This window comes from Ictalurus punctatus, chromosome 7, assembly GCF_001660625.3.
Source record: "Ictalurus punctatus breed USDA103 chromosome 7, Coco_2.0, whole genome shotgun sequence".
NCBI lineage: Eukaryota > Metazoa > Chordata > Actinopteri > Siluriformes > Ictaluridae > Ictalurus > Ictalurus punctatus.
In genome coordinates, this window is record NC_030422.2 from 20,834,804 (window position 1) to 20,862,532 (window position 27,729).

The following is a 27,729-nucleotide window of genomic DNA, read 5'->3' on the forward strand; positions in this document are numbered from 1 at the left end:
TGGGTCAAGGTCATGGTGGATCCACAGCAGGAACATTGAACATAAGGTGGACGAATTCACATATACCATATTGCCAAACGTATGTGGACACTTGACCAACGACATCCCTGTGTGCTTTTTTGTACATCCTAGTCCAGAAATAGTCCCCCTTTGCTTTTATAATAACTTTCACTCTTATGATAAAGGCTTTCTGCTAGATTTTGCATTGTGGCTGTGGGGATTTTTGTTCATTCAGCTAAAAGAGCATTAGTGAGGTCGGGTACTGATGAAGAGTGAGGAGGTCCGGGGTGCAGTCAGCATTTCAGTTCATCTCATAGGTGTTCAGTGGGGTTGAGGTCAGGGCTTTGTGCAGCACACTCAAGTTCTTCAATGCTAACCTTGGCAAAACATGTCGATCAGTGGCATTGTCATGCTAGAACATGTTTGGTTCCCTTAGGTCCAGTGATGTGAATTTGTAATGCTACAGCAAACAAAAACTATTCTGTGCTTCCAACTTTGTACCAACAGTTTGGGGAAGAACAAATTACGGGTGTGATGGTCAGTTGTCCACATACTTTTGGCCATATAGTGGAGTTTGAAAAAAACTTTGTTAATGGGGTCCATGGATGTAAAATGTTTAAGAACCAATTCCCTAAAAAATGAAATGCTGTGTTTTTTCATCACATCTAAATGAAGTCTTAATTAGTATAATAAGCAAATACAGCACAAACAAACCTAGAACCTAAGACCGTATGGCTATGGTTGTATGAAAACCATTCGATACATCAACATTTATATAAAAACATTTAAGTTGGATAATAATGGCTATTTTGACCAAGTTTGCAGAGAACAAATTTTGCAAGAACAACAGGTTTTCATGTTTAAATGATTACATCCCAAAGTAACAATTCCTGAGAACGTAGCGTTCTTCTCAATTGACGTGTCTTTGGCACACCTGTGAGTGAGCCGCGGTCATGCCACTATTGTATAATTTATATGCAAATATGTATCACAAATGAAACATCACACACTGTAAGGCAGAAAGTGGGATTTTACAAGAATTTTTATTAAAGTTGCATAAAGTTTAACAAACCCAGAAACTAACAAAACAAGTTTATTGCTACATTTTATCATAATCCCCCCCACCCCTCCGACCCTACCAAATATGAGCTTCGACGACAGACTAATGTCAGCTTCCTGCATTTTATCAAATACATCATTTGTCTTATTTAAATTTAGCTAGTGATTTTAGCATATTTTGTGCACTGTTGTATGGAAAAAAAAATCAAAAGCATTATCTGATAGAATACACACACACACTAACAAAATGGACAAATCCATTTTATTTTATGCACATCTAAAAAAACGTGGATTCGACTTTCAAATGTATTCAACTTTTTTTTTTCTAGAAAACAAAATCAAGGAAAGTACGAGGAGATTTTGAACCCTATAGCCCGAAAAATTTTGAATTGCTCTTTTACATGTGTATTTCTCAAATGAATGCCTTCATTTATTTGGTTTGTGTAGTATATGTACTAGGCAACGTCTATAGTACATACTATGTGTACTAAGTATATGTACTAAGGCAACTTCTGATATAGAAAAGGGTATTCTTCCTGGGAAAAGATGAGAGCTGGATGGACAGAGGAGGTCTCACTAAGTAGGAGGAACTAAATAGGAGCTGTGGTTAGAAGGATTCTCTTTCTTGTATTTAACTCCCAATCATGTGGAGTTAATAATTAACAGTCATTACAAGATAACATGTCATACCCTTTAAGAGGCTGTTTGTGTATATTGAATGGCAGGCATGGAATATGTGATTAGCCCTATTATGGTTGTGTTTGATCAGCTATCAGAAAGGAAGCAGATAGCTTTCTGGGTAAGATGATTTAGCAGAGTCAAATGAAAGCATTAATTGGGATCTTATAAACTGGCAGACCTTGTGGCAAGCCACGAGACCCTCCAGAGTGCTGTCAACTCCCTCTGTGCTCCACATGCCATCACGCACATCTGTGTGTGAGTGTGGGGCCTAATAACCACAGCTGTGGTGTGTGGTACATGTTCCCACTGATCCCTGAGGGGGGTGACGCCCGTCTGTCTGTGTGCGTGTTTATAAACGTGTGTTGCTATGTATGTGGGTTTGCATGTCTCAAAAAAAAAGCTCCAGTTTTCCACCACCATCTACCTCACCCTCACCCACATCAACATACAGATCTACATCATCATTCCCTTCCAAAGCCCTTTCATGCTGTATGGAATTTTTTTTTAAAAATAAAACAAGATAAAATTAAGGATTTTTTTTAAATGGACAAGGCAGAGTATATCTCATCTCTTTCAAAAAAACTATATCGCAGTAAGGGTCATAACATTTTCAGAGAACTACAAACAGCACGTTTATAGCAAGTATTGTCCACTGGGGACACTCATACAGTATTGCATCAGAGCAAAAAAAAATTCACACAGTCACCTAACATCTAAAAAATGTATGCGTAGAAATATATTGCTAGGATTTCTACAAATGCTTCAAAACACAATGAAATCTTTTCCCCTTTTAGAAAAAAAAATATATATACCATAAAGTCAACAAAATGAAGAAAACAAAAATAAGCCCTGCTTATAAGAATCTGATTGGCTAGATTCCCCAGTCACTTCGCTTCCCCTCTACCTCACGTGATTGGTTGAGCATCTTGTGAAGCAGAGGAAGAAGCTGCGATTGGCTGGGGAAGGGTTAGGAGGAGGAGCTGAGGCTGCAGGTGCATCATTTCTTCTGAGGTGTGCTGAGCTTCTGCATGCCGCGGATTTTGTCAAGCAACTCGACTACAAAGTCCTGCAGGGAGAACAGGAAGGACGACGGACAAAAGATTAACACCTTTTCAAAAGATTCGCACAAAAGGCTGGTTGTGTATACAGGCATATACTCACTGAAGTTATTAAAATGCTGACAAATTAGAATTTTATATGACAAATACTGCCAATATTGCAATAATGATATACTTTTTGATGTATTGTGAACTGTCAATTGTCATTATTACTCACTGTATCAAGTAAGTCAATTTTTATGTTTTCTCATTAAATACTTTATTGTTGCAAGATGGACAAATCAGTAGCCCAGACAGATTGGGTCTGTTCTTTTTTTATTTTTTTTTATTCATCTAATAAATTATTTTATTCAGATTTACTCATAATTAAAAAAAAGGTTTTTATTTTGTATGCATGTTTAAACTTAATATGCTTTATGGTGGTGCGATGCACCTTAATGCTGTAACTACAGCGTAATCTACCCTTTCCAAAAACCACCTACTGCTGCATTACACACATCACACATGATGTGCTGCATTAGAAGCTTTGTAAGAAGAGGATAATAATCACATATATATATTCTTCCGTTTCCCTTAGTCTAAATTAATCCATTGTTGCTCTTTTCTAATCTAGTTGTTATGTTAGCATTTTTTAAAGTGGACCAGAGGTATTCAAACTGTTGGGCAATGACATTAGAGATAGGTAGAGATGGAAAATACCAAAACATAAATATTTAAATGACTTGTTCGGACAAGCCAACCTTGACATGTTTTGTGCAGGAGCATTGCAGTCTTCTTTTTGAGCCAATCAACATGTAAATCAACAATGACTGACAGTTGTACAGGTGTTTTGAGCTCTTCGTTTAAAAGATGTGCTAATGCAGCACCCACACTTTCTGTCACGGTAAAAGTATGAGTAAATAAGTAGATTTCATCAGTTAATTCAACTATATATATATATATATATATATATATATATATATATATATATATATATATATATATATATACACTTGTTGGTGAAAAGGGTGCTTACTTCAGTAGGTTTGTAACAGTCCACCAGCAGATCCTGTGAAAGAACAGAAGAAATATTCAGTTGTTAAAAATAATCCTTCCTGAAAGCACTGTAAAATAATACAAATGAAAAAGCAGGTAGAGGATGTGAATCGCAGAACCTTAACACGTGCAGCACGGTCCTCATCAGTCTGCATGTCCAATAGCTCATCCACATCTATCTCCAGTTCAGGAATCGCCTCCTCCTGTAGCACATACACAAATGAAAGGGACACATTGGTAAGAGTTCTGCATTTGTGATTTGTGCAAAAACAAAAATGACAGGCTTACCCTATGCAAATACACATGTGTAAGTGATGAAATCCTATGGAGGATTAAATCATCTTTGCTACAAAAACAGTGTAGTACCAACTGCTAACCACAAGAGGTCTCTATTACGAAGGTGTTCAAGTATAACATGCAACATTAACATTACTGTGTAGCCTGCAGTTGTTGGGGGTATCTTTCGACATGTAAAATGTAATACACTATATGGCCAAAAGTTTGTGGACATCTGACCATAACACTCATGTGCCTTTTGAACATCCTATTCCAGATGTAGAGTCTCTTTGCTGTTATAATAACCTCCACTCTTCCACGAAGGCTTTACACTAGATTATGGAACATGGCTGTGGGGATTTCTGCTCATTCAGCCACCCACAAGAGCTTTAGTGAGCGACCTATGCAGGCCACTACAAACTTGGCAAACCATATCTTCATGGATCTCGGTTTGTGTACAGGGGCATTGTCATACTGAAACAGCTTTGGACCCTTTACTTCCAGTAAAGGGAAACTGTAATTCTACAGCATACAAAGAAATTCTATTCAATTGATTGCTTCCACTTTGTGGCAACGGTTTGCGGAAGAACCACATATTGCTGTGATGGTCAGGTGTCCACAAACATATTTGGACATATAATGTACATGAAAACTTAACATCACTGTTTTATACATTTTGCATACATCAGAATCCTAGTTAGTGTACTTTGAATAAAAACAAAAATAAAAAACCTTTACTCCCACAATGTACTTTATAAGATTATATTTATATGGAAATATGTTTGTTTCACCTAGTTTCACTATAAATAATTAAATATGTTACCACACTATAGAGCCAAACAGTTCGAACATATAAACAGACATTGACAGCTAGCATTAGCCATTTATCTAGCTTTAGCTAAGCTGCATTTGATTTTGTTTTTATTAATGAAACTGTCCAAAAAAAAAAAACATTATTACATTTCTAAATATGACAATAAAAATATTTAGGACTTGACTAAAGCTCCATACAGAGATTATCAGACAAACATCAGACAAAACGCTAGCCTACATTTGTGGTATTAGAACGACAATCATCCTGAAGCAAAGCATCACTTCACATTCTCAAACAGTTTATGCATTTTTGGCACCACAGTGCTTTGGGAAGATGGACCTCAACGTCTTGCTCTTTTATTTCTCAATTTTTTTAAATGAACTGGCAGAATCTGTGTTCTAATAAATCAATAAGTCACAAACAAAGTGATTTTGGTAGACTAAATAAGTTGGTAGGCTGAACTTTCCACCGAGGCCTCTGTCTACAGTCTTACCTCCCCTATAAAAAGAGCAAACAGTTCAATCCGGGACAGATTTAACTGCAGCTAATGGCGAGTAAAACTTTACAATTTTCTTGCAGAATCCAAATGCTTTGCTTTTTGGGTTCCCAACAACTAGCTACTGTATATGAACAGGCTGAACAGAAATGATGATAAGAGCTGGAAACTAACATTAGCTCATGTAGGCTCATGTTTATGCCACTTGATCTAACCACAAAACGTAATCTGACATAAGACAGGCTCCATAAGACATAAGACCTCCCCAAGGCTCGGCTCAGACTATAGAGCAGAACTGACAGATTAATGTGTGTGAGCGACGCTTCAGTTTAGCCTTAACGTTCCTTTCTCCGAGCCTTCTTACTCCACTAATACCTTCAAGGATGCATAGGAAATCTTTGTAAGACACAATCGAGCTTAATTTGATTTTACGCTTTTGCTCACGCAATACAGTGATTTCCATTTACTGCTGTGTTTAATATGGTTGATTCAGTGAAGTTTGCACATACAGATAAATGCCTGTTGGGAACTGCTGGGCATGAAACAGATGGGTTTGGGAAAAAATGGTGAAAAGTCACTGGCTCTGTGTGTGTTTTCCATTCCTCTCACTTGGCTCGCCTCGTCCTCACGTCTGCTGTCTCCAGCCCGGCCTACGGCTATTAGCTCATCCTTCCTAATACAGTTTTCATTTTCCCTTCTATTTCACGTCCATGTTTCATTTGTCCTAGTAGTTTCATCGTGCTGTAATCTGCCTGTTGAATGTGTAGTTTAGATGTACGCTTCGTGTCAGGGTGTAAAAATAGCGCACACGACTGGAAACGCCAAACCCAAATTACATGCTGCACTTTCTCTCCTCTCTCTCCTCCCTCCACTGCTTTTATTCTTTTCCTTTCCATAAAGTGTTGTTCAATGAAGGCTAGTTAATAGTCCTCCTCCTTTCTTCAGCCCACCCCATCCACCCCTTCGCTCTCTCTTTCTCACACACACACACACACATGCACATGACACACACAACCCCATTGTCGATCCTGAATAGTTACTCGACGGCACATCCAGTCAACATTAAAAGAGTACAAAATCCAGCTACACTGCTGTAATGAACCTTAAAATGTCCTTGACGCTTAAAAACACTGGCCGTGGTCTGCAGTGGAAAATTAAATCTGGTTGGAAGTGCCGCTGGCGGCACTCGCACGTCCTCTTTTCCACTGCCATGTTCACTCGTTCCTCTCTTCCTCCCCCTCGGTTTGGGCTGCCCACACCAGCTGTCATTGCACCTGCCTAACTGCCCCCTACCCAAATCTCTCTCACTCATACACACACACACACACACAAGCAGTCACTCTTCACACAAACGACCTTTCACTCAGGAACAGAGTTGTACACTGATACTGCCACAATATGGCTCTGTTCCTGATTTCCCTCGATTTCTCTGAATTACACATGCTAATTAGAAACACAGAAACTAACCCTACGTTCACACCAGAAACTAACAAGTAGTGATGGCTACTCTCCAATTCGTTTTGAGAATGAGAAACAGTAGTAGTTTTACAATACACAGCTTTTCAAACCTTACTAGTACCCCCATCCAGGGTGTGCCCTGAGCTCCCTGGGATCGGCTCCAGGTTCTCCGTGACCCTGTGTAGGATAAGCGGTATTTAAAATGGATGGATGGATGTCCCTATACACATTCAGTGAGAGTTTATAAGATGAAACCATGCTTCTATGTTTTTCTTTCATTTTTGCACATTAGTAAATGGGAACTAACTGCAGGTGGAAACTAAAATTGCGAATACGGAACTGAAGAAACATTGGACCCCACGTGCCAAAGGATCGGTCCGAGTAAGTATTTAAGCTAACCGTTTGGATTGATCTCTTCACCGCATGAAATTGACCTCATTTGAATAGAACCGAGGAATTACAATGCCGCTTGTTTTTGTCACTTTGACGCTTGATGAAACGATACGTTGCCCATCCAAACGAATGAAGCCCTAACAATTTCTCCACTCCTATGATTTGACTCTCTCAACCGATCCCATGTGTTTCTTCCGGCAACGCAGAACTTGATCAGATCATACGGTCTGACTCACAGAAGAATTCCCCAGATGGTGAAGACAAACAGGATAGTTAGCTAGCAAGCTAATGAGCTGCTTGATCAACCTAACTTTAAACATGACAGATGCCCAAAAAGAGAGAGAGAGAGAGAAAGAGAAGGAACTCAGAATATAAAATGATTTGACTAAAAACACTTGAAATTATTCACGAAAGTTGTTCAATTCCTCATGAAATAAATGAATTCTGTACCAGAAATTCACTGTAATCCGTGTCTTTCCAGATTCTACGAAATTCCAATACACATATTTACTGCCGGAGGACAGGAAACTACACTGCATGGCCAAAGCCAAATGTGAGTGTGGCACGTAATTATGTGTGTATATATGCATCATCTTGTGTGATTCACTTAGTGTTAGTGTGGCTCAGAATGACTGGGGGAAAAATGTTCCAGTTAGCTGTTATATGAGTCAATAGGGGTGTGTTAGCATGTGTGCTAACAGGCTAATCAGTACAGAGTTTGCTAAAGCAAATGTGCGTTGGTCTCCATGTGTGTGTCTGAAAGTCTGTGTTGTGTGTGTGTGTGTGTGTGTGTGTGTGTGTGTGTGCGCTCCAGGCAGCATGCACTCACTCTGAGTGTGACCTGACAGTATGAGGGAGGGTCAATCTCAGCTCCTACACTCATCTGACCCCCACATCACGTGACTTCTTTCATCACAGAGGAAGAGGAGAGATAATAACTGGCTGCTGTGTGCAGGCTCTGAGACAAACTTCCGCAACACGCACACACACACACACACACACACACACACACACACACACACACACACACACAATCTTAAATATTCCCCAAGGGCCTTCTGCTGCTAGGCAGCTCTATACTAAATAGCAACATGGAACCAAGTTCAAAATGTCTGATGTTACAGAAACACCAAATGATTCAATGTCAAGTCTATGTTCCAGTTCAGTAACTGTTGATGTCCCTTCTGTATACACACAGACAGCATGACAAAAGATCATGTCTACAGCACCATAACATGACCCACAAGACAAAACAGTTGCTCTGTATGCAGTATCATACTGTATAAAGTATAAAGTGCAATAGCTGAAGGCCAGAGCAGTGTAGAAACGTACTATTTCTGAGGAATGACAAGTGGAGCACATTACTATAAATATCCAGGACAGTCTGGGTAACCATATAGAACCACAGAATAAAATCTTCATAAGCATAATTTGCATTATATACAGTGTGCATGAATTGAAATGTATGGACAAGTATATATATATATATATATATATATATACACACAGAATCTCACAGAAGTGAGTACACCCCTCACATTTTTGTTAATATTTGATTATATCTTTTCATGTGAGAACACTGAAGAAATGACCCTTTGCTACAATGTAAAGTAGTGAGTGTACAGCTTGTGTAACAGTGTAAATCTGCTGTCCCCTCAAAATAACTCAACACACAGCCATTAATGTCTAAACCGCTGGCAACAAAAGTGAGTACACCCCTAAGTGAAAATGTCCAAATTGGGCCCAAAGTGTCAATATTTTGTGTGGCCACCATTATTCTCCAGCACTGCCTTAACCCTCTTGTGCATGGAGTTCAGCAGAGCTTCACAGGTTCCACTGGAGTCCTCTTCCACTCCTCCATGATGACATCACGGAGCTGGTGGATGTTAGAGACCTTGTGCTCCTCCACCTTCCGTTTGAGGATGCCCCACAGATGCTCAATAGGGTTTAGGTCTGGAGACATGCTTGGCCAGTCCATCACCTTCACCCTCAGCTTCTTTAGCAAGGCAAAAGTCATTATCATGCTGGAATACTGCCCTGTGGCCCAGTCTCCGAAGGGAGGGGATCATGCTCTGCTTCAGTATGTCACAGTACATGTTGGCATTCATGGTTCCCTCAATGAACTGTAGCTCGCCAGTGCCGGCAGCACTCATGCAGCCCCAGACCATGACACTCCCACCACCATGCTTGACTGTAGGCAAGACACACTTGTCTTTGTACTCCTCACCTGGTTGCTGCCACACACGCTTGACACCATCTGAACCAAATAAGTTTATCTTGGTCTCATCAGACTTTTGAGCTTGAAGATTATTGAGCAAGCATGAAGGAATGCACTAGGCAGTCCTTCGAGGATTTTGCGATCACAGAAATTAACGCAAAATCAAGGAAACACCACAATATTCATGTGACATCATCGCAACACGCATTCAACCAAAGCCCCCTTCGATTCACATGCACCAAACATGAGTACAGCTAAAACGTCTCATTCACCAACAAACATCACTGTGAAAGACCGTGCAAAATAATTTTGTCAATTCAAGTAGTTTACCGCAAAAACAACAACAACAACAACACAGAACCTTTGCAAACTGCATCTCAAATTTTGAAAAAAGACGCAGCAAAATCATTAAAAATACAAAGTGAAATCCTGTAAAAACTGTCTAGGTTTTCTGTCTACAAGGCAGTAGCGCATGTAACATTCTGCCACATCGTCCTCCAACATCGTCTATTCTTAAAATAACCTCCATCAAATTACAAGAATATATTTAGTCCACATATATACATAGATATATGCATATATATTCTCTGTGTTGCTGCAGGGTAGAAGTCACTCTCAGGAGACATATCCAATGCTCAACTTCCAGCCACAATTTTTTTTTAACCTATTACTCCCCCTTTATTCATAGCAGTCTTTCCTCTCACATGACAGATAACCAATCTGATAGGCATGTGCTTTGTCCATCACATGTGAAGTCATCTTATCTTTCCAAACTGGTGCTCATGCCAAGTCACAGGACAGATGAACACACTTGAAGGAGAGAGCTAAAGACTAGTTTATGTTTCCTTAACATTCTTCAGAAGGTCAAAATAGAAGGCATCAGAAGTCTCAAGAAGGAAAAAAAAAACCCACTCTCCAAAACAGAGAGATCCAACCAGCAGTGTGAAAGCGTAGGAGCTGTCAGGAGACGTGTCCCGATTTGAGAAGATGATATCCAAAAGCTAATGCTGAGTGGCTACAACTAGCCATCGTTTGAACTACATTTCCCAGAAGCAAGGTTGAAGCGTTGTTCCTTCTTATTTAAGTAGTGTAAAGAGTTAAATGATTATCAGCTGTGTAGTGGAGTTATATTTCTAGTCCATCAGGATATTCTTGAGGGTTAACTGGAGGACGTCAAAAACGATGGAGCTGTTTTTATAGAGTCAGTACTTAGGGACTGCAGAGCTCATTAAAATAGCTAACTACATTTTGAAAGTCGCTTGCTCAACAATCCCGAGACATTTACATGCAGCCCAAGTGAGATGAATTATCAAAAACTACAATTTCCATGTCAATATGTGCCGCTCCAAATTGTTTGATGGGCAGCTTGAAAATAGCTACGAACTAGGTTTTCATTTCAGACGTTTTTGAGACATGTGACTGATATGGTTTGATCTACTTCCTCTTTATACATACACAAACAGATGCTTGTGACTGTCTAGCACAGAACTGCATGTAGTCAATATTATTATTATTATTATTATTATTATTATTATTATTATGGTTTAGTGGTTAGCATGTTCGTCTTACACCTCCAAGGTCAGGGGTTCGATTCCCACCGTGGCCCTGTGTGTGCAGAGTTTGCATGTGGTCCCTGTGTGGCGGGGGTTTCCTCCGGGTACTCCGGTTTCCTCCCCCAATCCAAAGACATGCATGGTAGGCTGATTGGCATGTCCAAAGTGTCTGTAGTGTATGAATGGGTGTGTGAATATGTATGTGATTCTGCAATGGATTGGCACCCTGTCCAGGGTGTACCCCGCCTTGTGCCCGATGCTCCCTGGGATGGGCTCCAGGTTTCCCTGTGACCCTGAAGGAAGGATAAGTGGTATAGAAGATGGATGGAATGGAATCTTTTTTTCAATGAGTTCACTGATAGTTAAATTATCCACTTCACCATTACATTTTCATTGCATCATTATCCACCTATGAAAGCTTTAATCTGCAATCTACACAGCAAAATCACCGGTGTTGATTTAACACCCACAGTGTTGACTTTACACCCTCCAGTGTCTATATAAGTCCTAAAATAATCTCAAATAAACACTCTGGGTGTAAATACAACACTAGGGATTTTACTGTGTATTAGTAACTATTTTCGGTAATGGAACACAGTAATGTTGAGAATGTTTATAATAAGTTGTCATTGTACATTATATCTTTTAATAGTTTTTTCTCAGAGAACATTGTTTATTCTCTAGCGAATGATTTGAGCATTTCTAGTAATAGGTTTATATATTTAATTTATTATTATTATTATTATTATTATTATTATTTTATTTTTTAAATAACGCTTTTTTATATGTTCACAGCATTTACCATGTGATTAAATACTACTCTTCTGCCAAAAACCTAAAATACCTATAATTTTGAGTTTAATAATTGCTGGTACTGAGATAAAAGAGAGAAAGACGGAAAGAGGGTGATTATGTTAAAACAGGAAGTAGGAAGTGGGAAGATAAAGATCAGAGCCAAAAATCCAGGCTGACCTACTATCTCTTTAGCTAATCACTTCTCTTCCTCTCCAGACTTACACAAACTTGTACAGAGTTGCTTAACTGGTTGACAAGTTGCTGCATCTCGAAATCATTTCAAATAATTAGGAACAAACTCACAAGTCAAAACTTGATACTGGCATCCGTCCCAGTCAATATAAACTCACAAGCCAGACAATACGCTGAAACAGGATGTTCATATCAATTGCAACAGTGCATTTTCACAGTTAAAAGGTCTGTGTGTGTGAGTAAGTGTGTGAGTAAACGAGTATGTTAATGACTGTGTAACTAAACTGCTGCATGAGTAAATCCCATAGCCATGACCAGAGTCATGATGCTGGACATAGTTTCATAGCTTTACTGCTGTTTTCAAGGATCTTAAAGCAGTCATACTCGAGAAGCCTTCATATATCCGGTTCATGTATTGTAGGAACAGAGACTTGTGTGTATGTGTGTGTGTGTGTGTGTGTGTATGCTAGATAATGAGAGATGCCTGAAATGAGACATTTTCCTACTCAAGTGACATGTGGGACATGTGATAATGAATAAAATCCTTAAACCTATATATAAACCTATGTGTACTGCAATTTCATTAGTACTACTGAACTGCAAATGAGGTGGGTCATGAACTGTGTGTCAAATCGTTTACCTAGTACTAAAAGATCTAGAAGATTACACATAGAACATATGTTTAGAACATCAGTGGATTTGAGAGGCTCATTAATATTCAAACGGTTTTTCTACTCAAGGGACGTGACGGTAAAAGCACACGTCATGTAAACAACAGTGCTGGAATGGGTTTCGTGCTAGCTGATGCAAGCTTACTAAACTTAACCAACAACATTTGCTGTACTTTGATGTTTTCACAGGGAGAGGGGGGGGCTTAGTGGTCGGCATGTTTGCCTCGCACCTCTGGGGTTGGGGACTCGAATATTTCCTCCGCCCTGTGTGTATGGAGTTTGCCTGTTTTCCCCGTGTTTCAGGGGTTTCCTCCAGGTACTCCGGTTTCCTCCCCCAGTCCAAAGACATGCATTGTAGGCTGATTGTCTGTAGTGTGTGAATGTGTGTGTGTCAAGGGTGTCCCCTGCCTTGTGCATAAGTTCTGTGGGACAGGCTCCAGGCTCCCCCACAACCCTGTGTAGGATAAGCAGTATGGTAAATGGATGAATGGATGGATGAATGATGTTTTCAGCAGTTGCAGTTAGGAGATGGATACAGAAGTGACATTTCAGACGAACTAGCTCATGGTTCTGTATGAAATCCGCTACAGCCCCTGCCATTCTGTGGTGCATGATGGTACAGGTTAGTCCAGAAAGCGTCTCTTGCGCCACATTTCATTTATTCTGCATATATAGTGCACCATTTGTTTATATTTCTCAACATGAACGCTGGACTCATAAATTATTTAGACTAGTACACAAGTAGATGATATGAGATACATCTATGGCATTCACCAATCCGATGCACAGCTGCCAGTGGAAAAACAGTGGGAGTACACATTTTCCCCTTCCTACTCCCTCTCTGTTTATATATCTTATAAAATCATCTTTATTCTTACTCATCATGTGCCTTTCTCAATCTTAAATTCACTCGATCTAACCTTTGCTGCTTGCACCGTTTTGCACACTTTCGGAAAAAAATTGTCACTTTATCACGGCCTTATCATCGATTGAGGCCTGTGGCACTTTAAAAGGATGTTGGTGTAATATCATAACTATAGTGTAGCAATGCAGGAAGGTGGAGGAGGACTGTATTGGTCACTGCCTGCTGTCTCTCATCACACACACTGGCTTATCAGGCCTCGGCACACTGAAGAATAACACACAAATGCACAGTGAGTAGAGACAGACCGCTTTCCGTCCCCCAGAGAGAGAAAATAATCAGGTATATCCTCGCTTTCTGTTAAAGGAAAACGGCAGTGTTTTTCAACTTAAAGTCTATTTGTTATGTCTGTAGTATACAATCACTTACAGTATATACAGTAGAGATACATGCTTAGGAATGATTTGAAATCATGTTGACTTGGAACCTACTTACAATCAAAGCCTAAGGGCAGTCTAACATTTCACATTTACATTTTATGGCATTTGGCAGACACCCTTATCCAGAGTGACTTACATTTATCCCATTTATACAACTGAGCAGTTGAGGGTTAAAGGCCTTACTCAAGGGCCCAACAGTGGAAACTTGGCAGTGCTGGGGCTTGACCTTACGACCTTCTAATCAGTAGTCCACTGTCTTAACCACTGAGCTACTACTGCCCAGCGCTCCTATCATTAACCTGTATGTGAAAATTGTATATATTAAGAACATAAGTTGATCATTCACAGATATCCCTCAACCTAAACTTGGAGAAAAAATTAAGTACTTTTTAATGATTTGCTCCGGAATGGGAAAGTTAGATAAACCTGAGAACCTAACAACCACTTGAAATAAGACTTTCCTTAGACTTTTATTGTAGACTGTAACAGCTGTAGTTTTTAGTTCATGCTATATAGGTATGAATTTAAATATTCAGTAACTGTTGCCCTCAGATGTTTTGAATAAACAGGGCTTCTACTCTTTTGCCCACAGCAGAGAAACACTGAAATTCTTATCAGTGGTAATCACACATATTCTACAGATGCAATAGATAGAGGCAGAGTTGAATAAATGCACTGAACCCTTCTGAAGAACCTCCATGTGTCAGTTATGACAATGTTAATAAGACAGACTGCCCTTGAAATGCAAAAAAGTGTCAATGCATCATGTAGTCTAATTTATTCACCTGAGACAAGACTTTCATTGTGCCGATTACAGAAGCAAGTTCCCAGTCCACATGAGGGCCTTTCACATGGTAAGAGTTTCTATAGCTACAGTCCGCCATCACACACACACACACACACACACACACACACACACACGTACACACTCCCTCAGCAGGCCACTATGGGGTTAAGTCCCTATTTCCTGCTCATCAGAAACCAAAGGGGTAACATAACAGAATAAATAAAAGAATGTTGAGCATGAGAGAGCAGGATGATGGGATGAATGGAGGGGTGCCTGTAGTACACTGGGAGGCTTAATGAAGATAAGTGATCTTACATGATGAACTGCAGTTAAATCATGATTCCAGTGAGCCTGACTGAACAGGCAATGAGCAAAACGCACTGACTAGCTCTTTGTTAGAGCGAACAATAAATCAAGCCTTGGATCTTAAACAAAGGCTTTTTTTGAGAGCAAAAGAAATCATTTAAAAGGCCTGAAGCCCTCCAGTCTAAGATGGCCATACTGAAATGAAGAATCCCATGGTCACTTTGCTTCATTTGCTTCATGCTGTGTAATTGATGGCCAACAACCACTACTGAATTTAATTAAACGTCTAGCCATCACATCAGGACAACTCAGGAAATTGAATCTGGGTTAGTTGGGGGCCAAGGGGATCTGAGAGAGGGATCTGAGACATTGACCCGGGTGTAATGCATATTATATATACATGTACATTGGATACATAGATACACTCACTGGGTCACTACAATACAGTTATCCAGTCAGCCAATCATGTGGCAGCAGTACAATGCATAAATCATGCAGATACAGGTCAAGAGCTTCAGTTAATGTTCACTTCAAACATCAAAATGGGGGAAAATGTGATCTCAGTGACTTTGACCATGACATGGTTGTTGGTGCCAGAGAGGCTTGTTTGAGTATTTCAGAAATTGCTGATCTCTTGTGATTTTCATGATCAAACGTCTCTAGAGTTAAGGCAGAACAGATGAAAAAACAATATGCATCTTGTGAGCAGCGCTTCTGCATGTGCAAACCATCTTGTTGATCAGAGAGGTGAGGAGAGAATGGCTAGACTGGTTCGAGCTGACAGGAAGGATACCTTAACTCAAATAACCACTCTTAACAACCATGGTGAGGAGAAAAGCATCTCAGAATGTGCAAAATATAGAGTGGGGGAAATCAGTATTGGACACGGCAACATTTTTTTCAGTAAATATATTTCCAATGAGGTTGTTCACATGAAATTTTCACCAGACATCAGTATTAACTCAAGAAATCCGCAAATAAAGAATCCACAACATTAAAGTCCATAAATAAAGTTATGTTTAATAAAGTGGAATGGCACAGGAAAAAAGTATTGAACACGCTAACTGAAAATTATTTATTACTTAGTTGAGAAGCGTTTGTTTTTAATGACAGCTTCAAGACACTTCTCATCTTCATCATCCTGGTGAATAGCAGCAGATTCTTCTCAACAATCTCCCGGTAAAGGGCTCCGTTCATCATTCCTTCAATTATATGTAGTCTGCCAGTACCACGAGATGAAAATCCGCCCCACACCATGATGCTTCCACCTCCAAACTTCACTGTTGGTATATTGTTTTTAGAGTGATGTGCAGTGCCATTTCTTCTCTAAACATGGTGTGTAGTATGACAGCAAAAAAAGTTCAATTTTGCTCTCATCTAACCAGACTACACTCTCCCAGTATTTCATAGGCTTGACCAGATGAGTTGTAGCAAACTTTAAATGAGCTTCGACATGCCTTTTGTTAAGTAATGGAGTCTTGCGGGGTGAGCATGAGCAGTGGAGTGCATTGCCTATTGTTTTCTCTGTGTCAGTGGCACCTGCTGCCTCCAAGTGTTTCTGGAGCTCTTTCCGAGTGGTCCTTGGCTCTTGGGCTACTCTTCAGACTATTCTTCTGACTCCCTGGTCAGAAATCTTGCGAGGAGCTCCTGTGCGTGGCCGGTTGATGACGGAGTGATGTTGCTTCCTCTTGTGGATAATGGCCCCAATGGTGCTTACTGGAGGATTCAGAAGTTTTGAAATACGTCTATTTCCGATTCCATCAATATGTTTCACAACAATACAGTTGTGAATGTCTTGGGAGAGCTCTTTGCTTTTACCCATAATGAGATGTTTCTTGTGTGACAGCCTGGTAACGAAAAGCCTTTTTATAGACCATCAATTTACTAACCCAGCTGATATTAATTTGCACAGATATGAGGTATATAATTACTTACGGATTTCAGCTGATTCCTTACCTTACCTTGCCTTGGAGAACTGCTTTTTCTTAGCCTGTTCAATACTTTTTTCCTGTGTCATTCCACTTTATTACACATAACTTTATTTATGGACTTTAATGTTGTGAATTCGTTATATGTCTGGATTCCTTGAGTTAATACTGATGTCTGGTGAAAACTTCATGTGAATAGCCTCATTGGAAATATATTTACTGAAACAAATGTTGACGCGTCCAATACTTATTTCCCCCACTGCATATACTGTATATGAGCTTGATAAATGAGACCCATTGTTCGGTGTAATTCGAGAGGTTTAATCTACACGTGGACCACGTTGAAGTTTAAATAGAAGACGGGTGCTGTCCTCCTCTGCTCTGCTCTCACTAATTAGTACAGGTTTCTAACAGTAATTTCCTCAAGGTTCTTTCAGCCAGTGATAGCACCTGGGTTTGATTAAAAACAGTGAGGGTGTTTACTACTGCCCTGTGACCCACGGGAAGCCTCAAACCCTGGACTTGTGGTTTTAATTGGTTGACATAAACATGGGGAAAGATTGTCTTCAAACTATCAAGGTTTCAGGGGAGAAATGGTGCAGAGAAGGACAGCAGGGCCGAGGGATGAATGACGCATTAAAGCTTTTCATTCCTGCTGTTTCCTTGTGAGATTGTTGAAACTAGAATCTGAGAAGCTGCCTGGATGGTGAATGAACTCCAGGCTTTCACACTGAACGTAATTATGAAGTGAGTAAGACAGTTTCCACTACCACTACATGCTTCAATAACACAATAACACAACTTGACCTCGTCAAAACATAAACAAAACCAGCTACACCCCATTTTACTCTGGAACAATTTCCAAACTCCTTTCTGAAGCTCAAGGTCTCGTTTACAATGCCAAGAAGTAACACTGCGTCTGTGTGATTATCACAAACACACATTTCAACATGTTTCCCTGCACTGAGAAATCAAGTCTTGGTGCAGTTATTGAATTCCATCATTAATGAAATCTAACTATAAGCATTACACTCACAATAAAAGTCTTAAGATGAGACAGACCAGACAGAACTTCTTACTATTATGTAATTAGATCCAGCTTTCAAACACTGGAGCAATACAGTAAAAAAAAAAAGTTGTTTTTGTTAACCTGAGCTTTTTAGGTTTTACTGTATCAATGCGTAACACAATCACAAATTCTTCCCTTTAAAAACAGTGTGTCAGCTAGTGTCAGCTCTGAAATTTACAAATAACTTTGACTGAAAGCATTCTACAAAAATATAATACACATTTATTGATTTATGTAGTTTTGAGTAAGCACGTCTTCTGGTATTGTTTCTAAGTAAAGAATAAAAAACATGTTGAAATTGTTAGCGGTAATCACTCATATGCTACTGACGCAGTAGGCAGAAATGACTTTGTAAAACAATTCCTTAAAGCTCTTAGGGTCATAGGGCACAGAACTATAGTGACGATATGCCACGTTATCAAACCAGGCAGTCTGTCTGTCTCCTCAAGACTGTCTGCTCTGTGCCTCTTGCTGAATAAAGCATTCGGACTGAGAGAACAGCTATTTCCAACAAAGCCACTGGCCTCGGAGACTCCTCACCACACAAAGCTTTTTACTCTTCCCGAGTCCTTCTGGGAAAAGACAGAATGAGACAGCATGCTGCAGAGTCCAGCCTATAGACCTGGACGAGCTGTAGTCCAACTGGGTGTTTAAACTCTGTTTATCTCCACATGAATGCCCATGTGCTGCTTTAACACTCATACCAAAGTCTGATGAACAAGCAATTAAAGTCACAGTTTTACTATAGCACCTACATATACTCAGTCCCTCCTGGATTTCGCGATTTTGCCGTCACAGAAATTAACGCAAAATCAAGCAAACGCCACAATATATTCCGAGGAGCTTGCAATTCTTCAAAATGAAAGTCACTTCATGTGACTTCATCACAACATGCATTCGGCCAAAAGCCCGCTTCGCTTCACGTGTGTCGAACATGAGTACAGCTAAAAGGTCTTATTTACCAACAAACATCACTGCGAAGGAGCGTGCAAAACAATTTCGTGCGATTGCAATTTCACCAATTCAAGCAGTTTTCACCACAAGAAAAAAGTCACAAGAAAATCAAGTCCTTACAAACTGACATACTTCACACTATGCATGTATGTAAAAGAGCAGCAACGTGAGCTCACAGCTAAGTATTTAATAAGTATAATAAGTATTTATTAAATCTTTATAATGGTAGTGTTTGAATATGGAATCTGCATTCAGTGATGTGATATGATTCAGTCACATCAAATACTAACTTCATGGGGATTAATGACATAAATAAGGAATAAACACAACAGCATGTGCTCTTATAGGAAAATAATCAACGACGGGGTCTTGGGATGCTATTACGACCCCACCTCAAGCCGATTATTTCTCCTGTAACATCACATCGCTTATACCACAGCAAATTGCAAACAAATACAATTTTTCTTTATTAAAGAACATGGGAAAATTTTTATCGGTTTATGCGTGTATTCAATGTTGTGGAATGTCCACAAAACAAGTGTTGCTCACTTAGGATTCTTACAACTACCATGTAATAATCTTGCATCACAGAAGGTGCAATGTGGTGGTTTGTAGGTTCCTGTATTCTGAGCTTGTAATGGCGGTACATTTATGAGTATATTTATTAATAATGAAGAACAGTATATTTATTATGCGCCCTGATCTGAGGTGATTCTTGAAGACTGTACACAGACGTGTAAAAGCACACACATCCCAACCTTCTCCAAGTAAATATGCTCCGTTCTGCTGAATTACTGAGATAAGGACATGATCAGATTATGACATTAAGACTAGATTACAATTAGAGAGAGATGCAGATTAGCCTGTTCATTTATTTAAAGTTGCCTTAACGAATGACGCTAATGTTCTGACACTTCGGCTCTTTGTGTGTGTGTGTGTGTGTGTGTGTGTGTGTGTAAGAAAGAGTGTGTGACAGGGAGAGAGAGAGAGAGCTTTCTGTTTATTAAGCTGTCTGTAGTAATTTAAAGTCAGTCATTTTATTATTACACAGATATAACAGTTAAGCCGTACACATAGAACTCACTGTATGCATAAAATGTTCATTCAAAATGACATGCATACAGTCAACATCCAAAATAATGTCACTACTCAAATATAGACATATATTAAGCTATTTATAATAGGCTGTTTCGTTTGCTTTTTGCTTAAGCTGCTGTAAGAGTTTGTGAGCAGTGAGCACCTGGTGATCGAACAGGAACCTAATCCATAATGATGTATAGCTCACTAGAACAAAAATATATCACTCCTGTACAGGGCAGTAGATGTAGATATAGGTATAGAACTGAAATCTGTACATTGTGCACTTTCTCCATAATGTATTGCTCATTTGAATGGATGACAGTGAGGAATCTGCCACTGCTGAAGGTAAGTGAGAATCACATTAAGCATCAGGCTTTGTTCCCTTAATAATAAGAAGGGCTTCCTCTTTACGGGGCTTGTTTTGACTGAACAGGAAGTATAAGAGGCAACGACCATTACATTAACACAGGAACTTATTTCCAAGACATGATTTTGAATATTCCATCATGTGATATTTCTGCAAATGTTATCAGGCAAAAGTGCTGATAAATTCAGCACAGCAATTCCCACTGAGTATGCTGACTGCAAAGCCTGGGAAAGGCAGGTCTAAACCTGCTCCATTAACACACACACACACACATATACACAAAGGTGTGAGCATGACAGAAAATGCTAGATTGGCATGAGTGTATGTGTGAGTGTGAGTGCGTGTGTGTGTGTGTGCGCGCGAGTGTATCAGGTGGGAGATTCCACGATGTTAAAGGATAGATGCAGAGGTCACAACAGTCTCATGACTTCAGTGTGAATGTAGTGTGAGACTGTGTTTAGTCAATGGTCAAGATCCTGACTCATGGATCTCACAGAAAAATCTATATTATGTTGTTTTCTCTAGACTGTGACACACCTCTGAATTTAATAATGGGATTTTTTGAAGAGCTAATTCTTGTTTGGCTCAAATTCACACTCAGCCCTGCTGAAAAAAAAAAACAATAGAAACCACCATAGAAATTAATGGTTTTAATGGTTATAATGGGAATTGTAGTGGTTTTAATGGAAACTGTAATGGTCCCTGTGGGTCTCTACTGGTAATTTGTTGCCTATTGGTGGCATGTTATGTATAGTGGATACCATCCATTAAGGATCAGTAATGGTAATGGTTTTAATGGTTAGCTGATGGTTTGTAATGGTATTTGTAGTGGAAACAATTAGAAGTTCTGTGATGGTTTCTATTGTTTGTTTTATTTTAGCGAGTACTTCTGCAAAGCAAAACAAAATAAGGAAAAGTAAAAAAATATAAAAAATAAAAATAAAGCTTAATGGTGGATCCTTGCGTATGAGCTAAAATGATACTTTCATTTGATACAAAATTATAAGAAAATAATAGTGTGGTACCTAAACATTTTTAACCCCAGGGTCTGTATGCGAAGCTAACTAACTAGCTAACTTAACCATCGTTAATGTTAAGTATGTTGTTATGGTATATTTGGACAGGCTTGACTAAATAAATCAGGATAAATATGATAAAACAGAGTATCTGGTCCTGAAAATACACTTACCCGTGACAAAAGAAAGGGGATAACTAGTCTGGTAGCTGTTCGCAATGCCAGGAGGACATCAGGTTGCTTCCAATATGCATATTTATAGATTCTAACTTTTTAAATTCATGTCAAAGTATAGAGATGTTCTCAGGCATTTCAAACAACCACTTTATTATTCTACATTTTCAAGAGTTTAAAATGGCATGATATGTCACACTAGAACTAGGTATATGCATTCCTATGCTGTGACTATGCTATGTTTCTTTTGAATCTGACAGACGCTTAATAATAACCGCTCCAAGTGTGTGTTACAGCCCCACACCTCTTATGGAAAGAATTTGCTGATTCATGCTAAACTAAATCTGAAAGATACAAGAAAGAGATGAAACTTGTTACATTAATGTGGTCAAAGGCCATTACATGAAAACAGCTGACCAATCTTGGTGATGTCATTCTGGACTTGAGGCCAAATAGATCAATACTGGTGAATGGGAGAAGCTTGCAGTGAATCATGTTGCTATATGAGAGGCTATAACCAAAGTGTGAAGCTGTTTGTGTATGTGTATGTGTGTGTGTATGTGTGTGTGTGTGGGGGGGGGGGGGGGGGGTCCTTAGGAAATATTATGTGCAATTCTTGTGCTTTATTATGTGCAATTCTTGTGCCAGAGGTTAAAACCGCAGCTGTCCTTTTCCATTTCTTGCTCATGGTTTGGCTGTTTGTCAGTGATCATCTGCTTATTTCTTGACATCTGCATTTTCCACCTCTCTGTACTACTATCAGAATTGCCTCTCCTTTTACACATGCTCTCTCTCTCTCTTTCTCACACACACACACATACACACAAACACACACACACACACACACACACACATACAAACTTGCTTTGCTTTCCTAACCAAATGCAACTATCGCCTGAACAACATAGCGGTCCATTACATAAATTTTCCTCCATAAATTACTGCAGTGTTTGTCCTGCCTCATTGTGTACAGAAGGACCACGTGTCAAAGCAAACTCGCACGTGTTGTGGAGTGAGTTTGCCTATCATCACACTTGCTCAGATTGCCCTCTTCCTTGTTCCTTTCTTCTCCTCCATTATCTTTATATCACCCAATTCATCCTATCACTTTTTCCCCCTCTTCTCTCGGTGTCCGTTCCTGCCACCTGGCCCATTATACTACAATACTTTTTTACATACTACTTAATACAGGAGTATGCAGTCATGTCATGGTGATTATGGTAGCATGTGGCTTTGTATATAACAATAAAAATGATACAGTATACTATTAAGTATGGTAATATGCAATTTTGGACAGAGTTATAGTGATTATACAGTATACTATTTAAAACAGTAATATACAATTTTGGGCATAGGCTCAGTGACCCTACAGTACACTATTTAGCCCAGTAGTATGTAGACTTAAACACAAACACAGTGATGATACTGAATTTACTATTTAGATTATAATGCATACTATTTAGTACAGTAGTATGTGGCTATATACATAGACGTATTATTTAGTAGAGAAGTATGAGGGTAGCATGCATGTAAAATGTAGTGACCATACAGTTCAGCTTACTATTTAGTATGTTTGTATCATACAACTTTGTTTCCAACATAAAAACAGTCACTATGTAGTTCCCTCTCTGTATATATGTATGGTAGTATATGGTATTGTATAACACGGTTAGAGATACATAGTATACTGTTTAGTATAGTACAGTGCTGTATCGTGTCCATATAGTATAGGCTACTATTTAGCACAAGCAGTATGCTGTCTTTAGCACCTACAGTGCCCTCCACTAATATCGGCACCCTTGGTAAATATGAGCAAAGACAGCTGTGAAAAATTGTCTTTATGGTTTAACCTTTTGATCTTTTGTTTAAAAAAACAACACAAAAATTATCTGCTCTCATGGATACCAAACAATTGCAAACACAACACAGGTTTATCCAAAAAATATCTTTGTTAAATATAGGTGTGCAACAATTATTGGCACCCCTATCAATTCATATGAGAAAAATATATTTGAAATATATTCCCATTGATATTTTACTTTTTTTGTACACCTGGATGACTAGGAACAGGACATTTTTCAACCATGACTTCCTGTTTCACAGGGGTATAAGTATGTAACACACACATAGGCCAAATTGCCATAGTCATTCATAACAATGGGTAAGACCAAGGAATATAACTGTGATGTGTGGCAAAAGGTTGTTGAGCTTCACTAAATGGGAAGTGGCTATAAGGAAATAGCAAAAGCATTGAAAATGCCCATTTCCACCATCAGGGCAATAATTAAGAAGTTCCAGTCACCTGGAAATGTTATAAATCAAACTGGAATTCGACGTGTGTCTATATTGTCTTAATGCACTGTGAAGTGGATGGTTTGAGTGGCCAAAAAATCTAAGGTTCACGGCTGGAGAATTGCAGAAGTTAGTTGTGTCTTGGGGTCACAAAGTCTCCAAAACTACAATCCGGAGTCACCTATATCACCACAAGTTGTTTGGAAGGATTTCAAGAAAAAAGCCTGTACTCTCATCCAAAAACAAACTCAAGGGTCTTCAGTTTGTCAGACACTACTGGAATTTCAAATGAGATCGGGTGCTATGGTCAGATGAAACCAAACTAGAGCTTTTTGGCAATAAACACCAGAGGTGGTTTTGGCGCACACAGAGAGGTAGCCATATGGGAAAGTACCTCATGCCCACGGTTAAATATGGTGGTGGCTCTTTAATGTTTTTGGGGCTGTTTTTCTGCCAGAGGACCTGGACATTTTGCTAGGATACATGGCATCCTGGACTCTATCACATCTTGAGATATTAAACAAAAACCTGATTGTCTCTGCCAGAAAGCTTAAAATGGGCCATGGTTGGATATTCCAGTAGGACAATGATCCAAAACATACATCAAAATCAACACAAAAATGGTTTTCTAACCATAAAATCAAGATCCTGCCATGGCCAGCCCAGTCCCCTGACTTGAAACCCATAGAAAACCTGTGGGGTGAACTGAAGACGAGAGTCCACCAGCGTGGACCTCAAAATGTGAAGGATCTAGAGAGATTATATATGGAAGAATGGTCTCAGATCCCTTGCCATGTATTCTCCAACATAATCAAGCAATATAGGAGAAGAGTCAGAGCTGTTATCTTGGCAAAGGGAGGTAGCACTAAAAGGGTGCCAATAACTGTGGCACACATTTATTTAACAAAGATTTTTTTTAATAAACTTGTGTTGTGTTTGCAATTGTTTGATATCCATGAATATTTTTGTGATTTTTTTTAACAAAAGAAAATAGTGCCCATATAGTACACCTACTATTTAGTACAATAGTAAGCCATATTGTATATAAAAATAGTTCCCATACAGTACACCTAATATTTAGTACAGTAGTATGCCGTATTGTGTGTAAAAATAGTGCCCATACAGTACAGACTACTATTTAGTACAGTAGTATGCCGTATTGTGTGTAAAAATAGTGCCCATACAGTACAGACTACTATTTAGTACAGTAGTATGCTGTAATCTGTGACTATGCCACGCTGCCCCTTTAAAAGCGAACGCTACAGTTAGTTTGTTATTAATATGTTTACAAGCTGATACCAGAGTCCCAGTGCATTGTGTGTTATTGTGTTTAAAGCTGGGGAAGTTTCATTCAGAGAGTAGCCACTTTGTAAAGAAACTCCAGCGGGAGACTTTAGGAAGAAGTGTGAGGTTTCCGTGCCGGTGATGTGTGTGGGGGGGAAGGGCGGGGAAGCAGAAGGGGGGGGGGGTTGTCGGACGGCCAGGACAGTGAGGAGAGATGGACTGAGTGAGTGAGGGAAGAAGGGAGGGAGGTAAGGGAAAGGGAGTGGGTTATGAGCCACATGCAGAGTTCTTTTGTTCTAATGATCAGGAGATGATCTGTCTCTCTAAGCCTGTTCAGGGCCTCTGATCTGATTGAACTCAGTTAAATCCCTCTCCCCCTTGTCAGGAAGTCACAAACCAGTGTACATGAATGACCTTGCAAACTTGCATTTGCTTCACTTCACTGAGTGTCAGAGAGTCCGAAACGCAAAAAAAAAAAAATGACCCATAGTCTGAGAAGCAGTCGTCTGCTGACAGCAGTTTCCCAAATATGACATTTAAAAAAAAAAACCCAGTGTGAACGGTCTGACTGCAGTCTCTACACTCTCCATGTAGGAATAAATAAAGTGTTTTAACAAAAACTAATATGATCTTTAGAGCTCCTAAACGACTTTAAAACCCTCTTCCAGGAATAGAATGTGGGTCAGAGACACACCGCTTGCTTAAACACACACACGGGTCGCGCGCGCAGGCAGGGAGCTACAGTGTATCTCTGGGCTTGTGAATGAGGTATAGATTGAGGTATAGATTGGACTTGATTAGCACAAACTCAGCCCAGCTAAACTACACGAGCGTTAGATTCCCTGAGATAAATCCATATTTAGACTACACACATCACAACTTGAGCATCTCCACTAGCATGGCAGGCGGATCTATAGATTAGTAATGAATCGCGTGGATCGGACTCGATCACTCACCTCGCAGTCGTATAAATCTGTGAGTTGGTCGATGATCCACTCCTCCAAGTTCAGTCTCTTCCTCAGCTCTTTCCGGTCGTATTTGACCGTAACTCTGCCTTGTTTCCGGGCCGGGGTCTCGGTCTGTTCGGTACCGGGGGGAGTTTGGAAGTAGACCCGGGGCTGAGGGCTCGACTCCGGGGTTGTTACCGCTGCCATAGTCCGATCGCGTTTACAAAGAGCAGCGGGAGGAAACTCTGCTCTGGGCTTTTCCTCGCCGTGTTGATCAGTTCAGTGGGACTGAAAAACGCCACGTGAAGACGAAAATGTGTCTGCGTCCGTCTCAGTAAACACACACACACACACACACACAGCTGAAACCCCGCTCCTGAGTGAGGAGCTAGATCGGATTATGAATAACTGAAGCTCGTTAACTCTAGATGAAGTAGAGTGAAGTTCAACACGTGTCCTTTTGGGAGCTGAGAAGAACACACACACTCACACACTCTCTCTCTCTCTCTCTCTCTCTCTCTCTCTCTGCTCCTTTTCTTCATGCAAAACTGGTGCAAATCCTGTGCGTGGACTTTGTAAATCGACTTGCTCTTCTCCTTAACGTTATTCAAATCAACATAAAGTGAAAACAAACAGTCCTCTATTCCTCCTCTTTTCTTCTCCCCGGTCGTTTTGTCCTTCCTTTTCCCCTCCTCTCTCTCCCCGCTCTCTTCCTCTTCTGGCTGCTGCTGTAGATCACTGTGCGTAACCCCCTCTACACACACACACACACACACACACACACACGTGTTTGTCTTACTATCCTTCCACTGACACAGTTATTAATGCAGCTAATTAATGCAATGTTACACCTTAATCTGACCTCTTTAACATTGACATTAACATCAGAAACCAAAAGGAAACCTTTCAATCATTTAAATAAAAGCTACAGGTTAAATCAAACAAATAAAAATGTCCCCAAAGGACAAAACGGTCAGATATTTCTACCCTTGTGGGGACATTTTATATCCCCACCAGGATGTAAAGTACAAAGTGCTTACAAAGTGCTTCAAAGAAGACATATATATATATATATATATATATATATATATATATATATATATATATATATATATATATATATATATATATATATATATATATATGTTTGTGTGTTTGTATTCATGTGTGTGTGTGTATAATATACACACCTGCATATGATAGTATGTATATATATATATATATATATATATATATATATATATATATATATATATATATATATATATATATATATATATATATAATAATAATAATAAAATAATATCAGTAGTAAGATATGAAATTTAATGAAAGACAATAAGCAAATAAAATAGAATTAAAACAATACAAATAAAAATTGCACGTTAAAACATACACACACACACACACACACACACACACACACACACACACACACACATTGTTTTGGGTTTTTTTCAGGTATTCTTCACAAAATTGTGCCATAGTGAAGGAAATTAAGTTTGTTTTTGGAGTTATCATTTTG

General features: G+C 39.3%; 1 protein-coding gene across 1 annotated transcript; it reads right to left on the reverse strand.

Annotated features, from left to right (window-relative positions):
- Positions 1-1,024: 1,024 nt before the first annotated feature.
- Positions 1,025-26,925, reverse strand: ppp1r14bb (protein phosphatase 1, regulatory (inhibitor) subunit 14Bb). The gene is made up of 4 exons (XM_017473015.3): positions 26,214-26,925; positions 3,953-4,036; positions 3,814-3,846; positions 1,025-2,806 (listed from the first exon to the last, which is right to left on the reverse strand). Exons 1-4 carry the CDS (start codon positions 26,409-26,411, stop codon positions 2,738-2,740), a joined length of 384 nt encoding a protein of 127 aa, XP_017328504.1. The 5' UTR covers positions 26,412-26,925; the 3' UTR covers positions 1,025-2,737.
- Between the last annotated feature and the right edge of the window lie 804 nt (positions 26,926-27,729).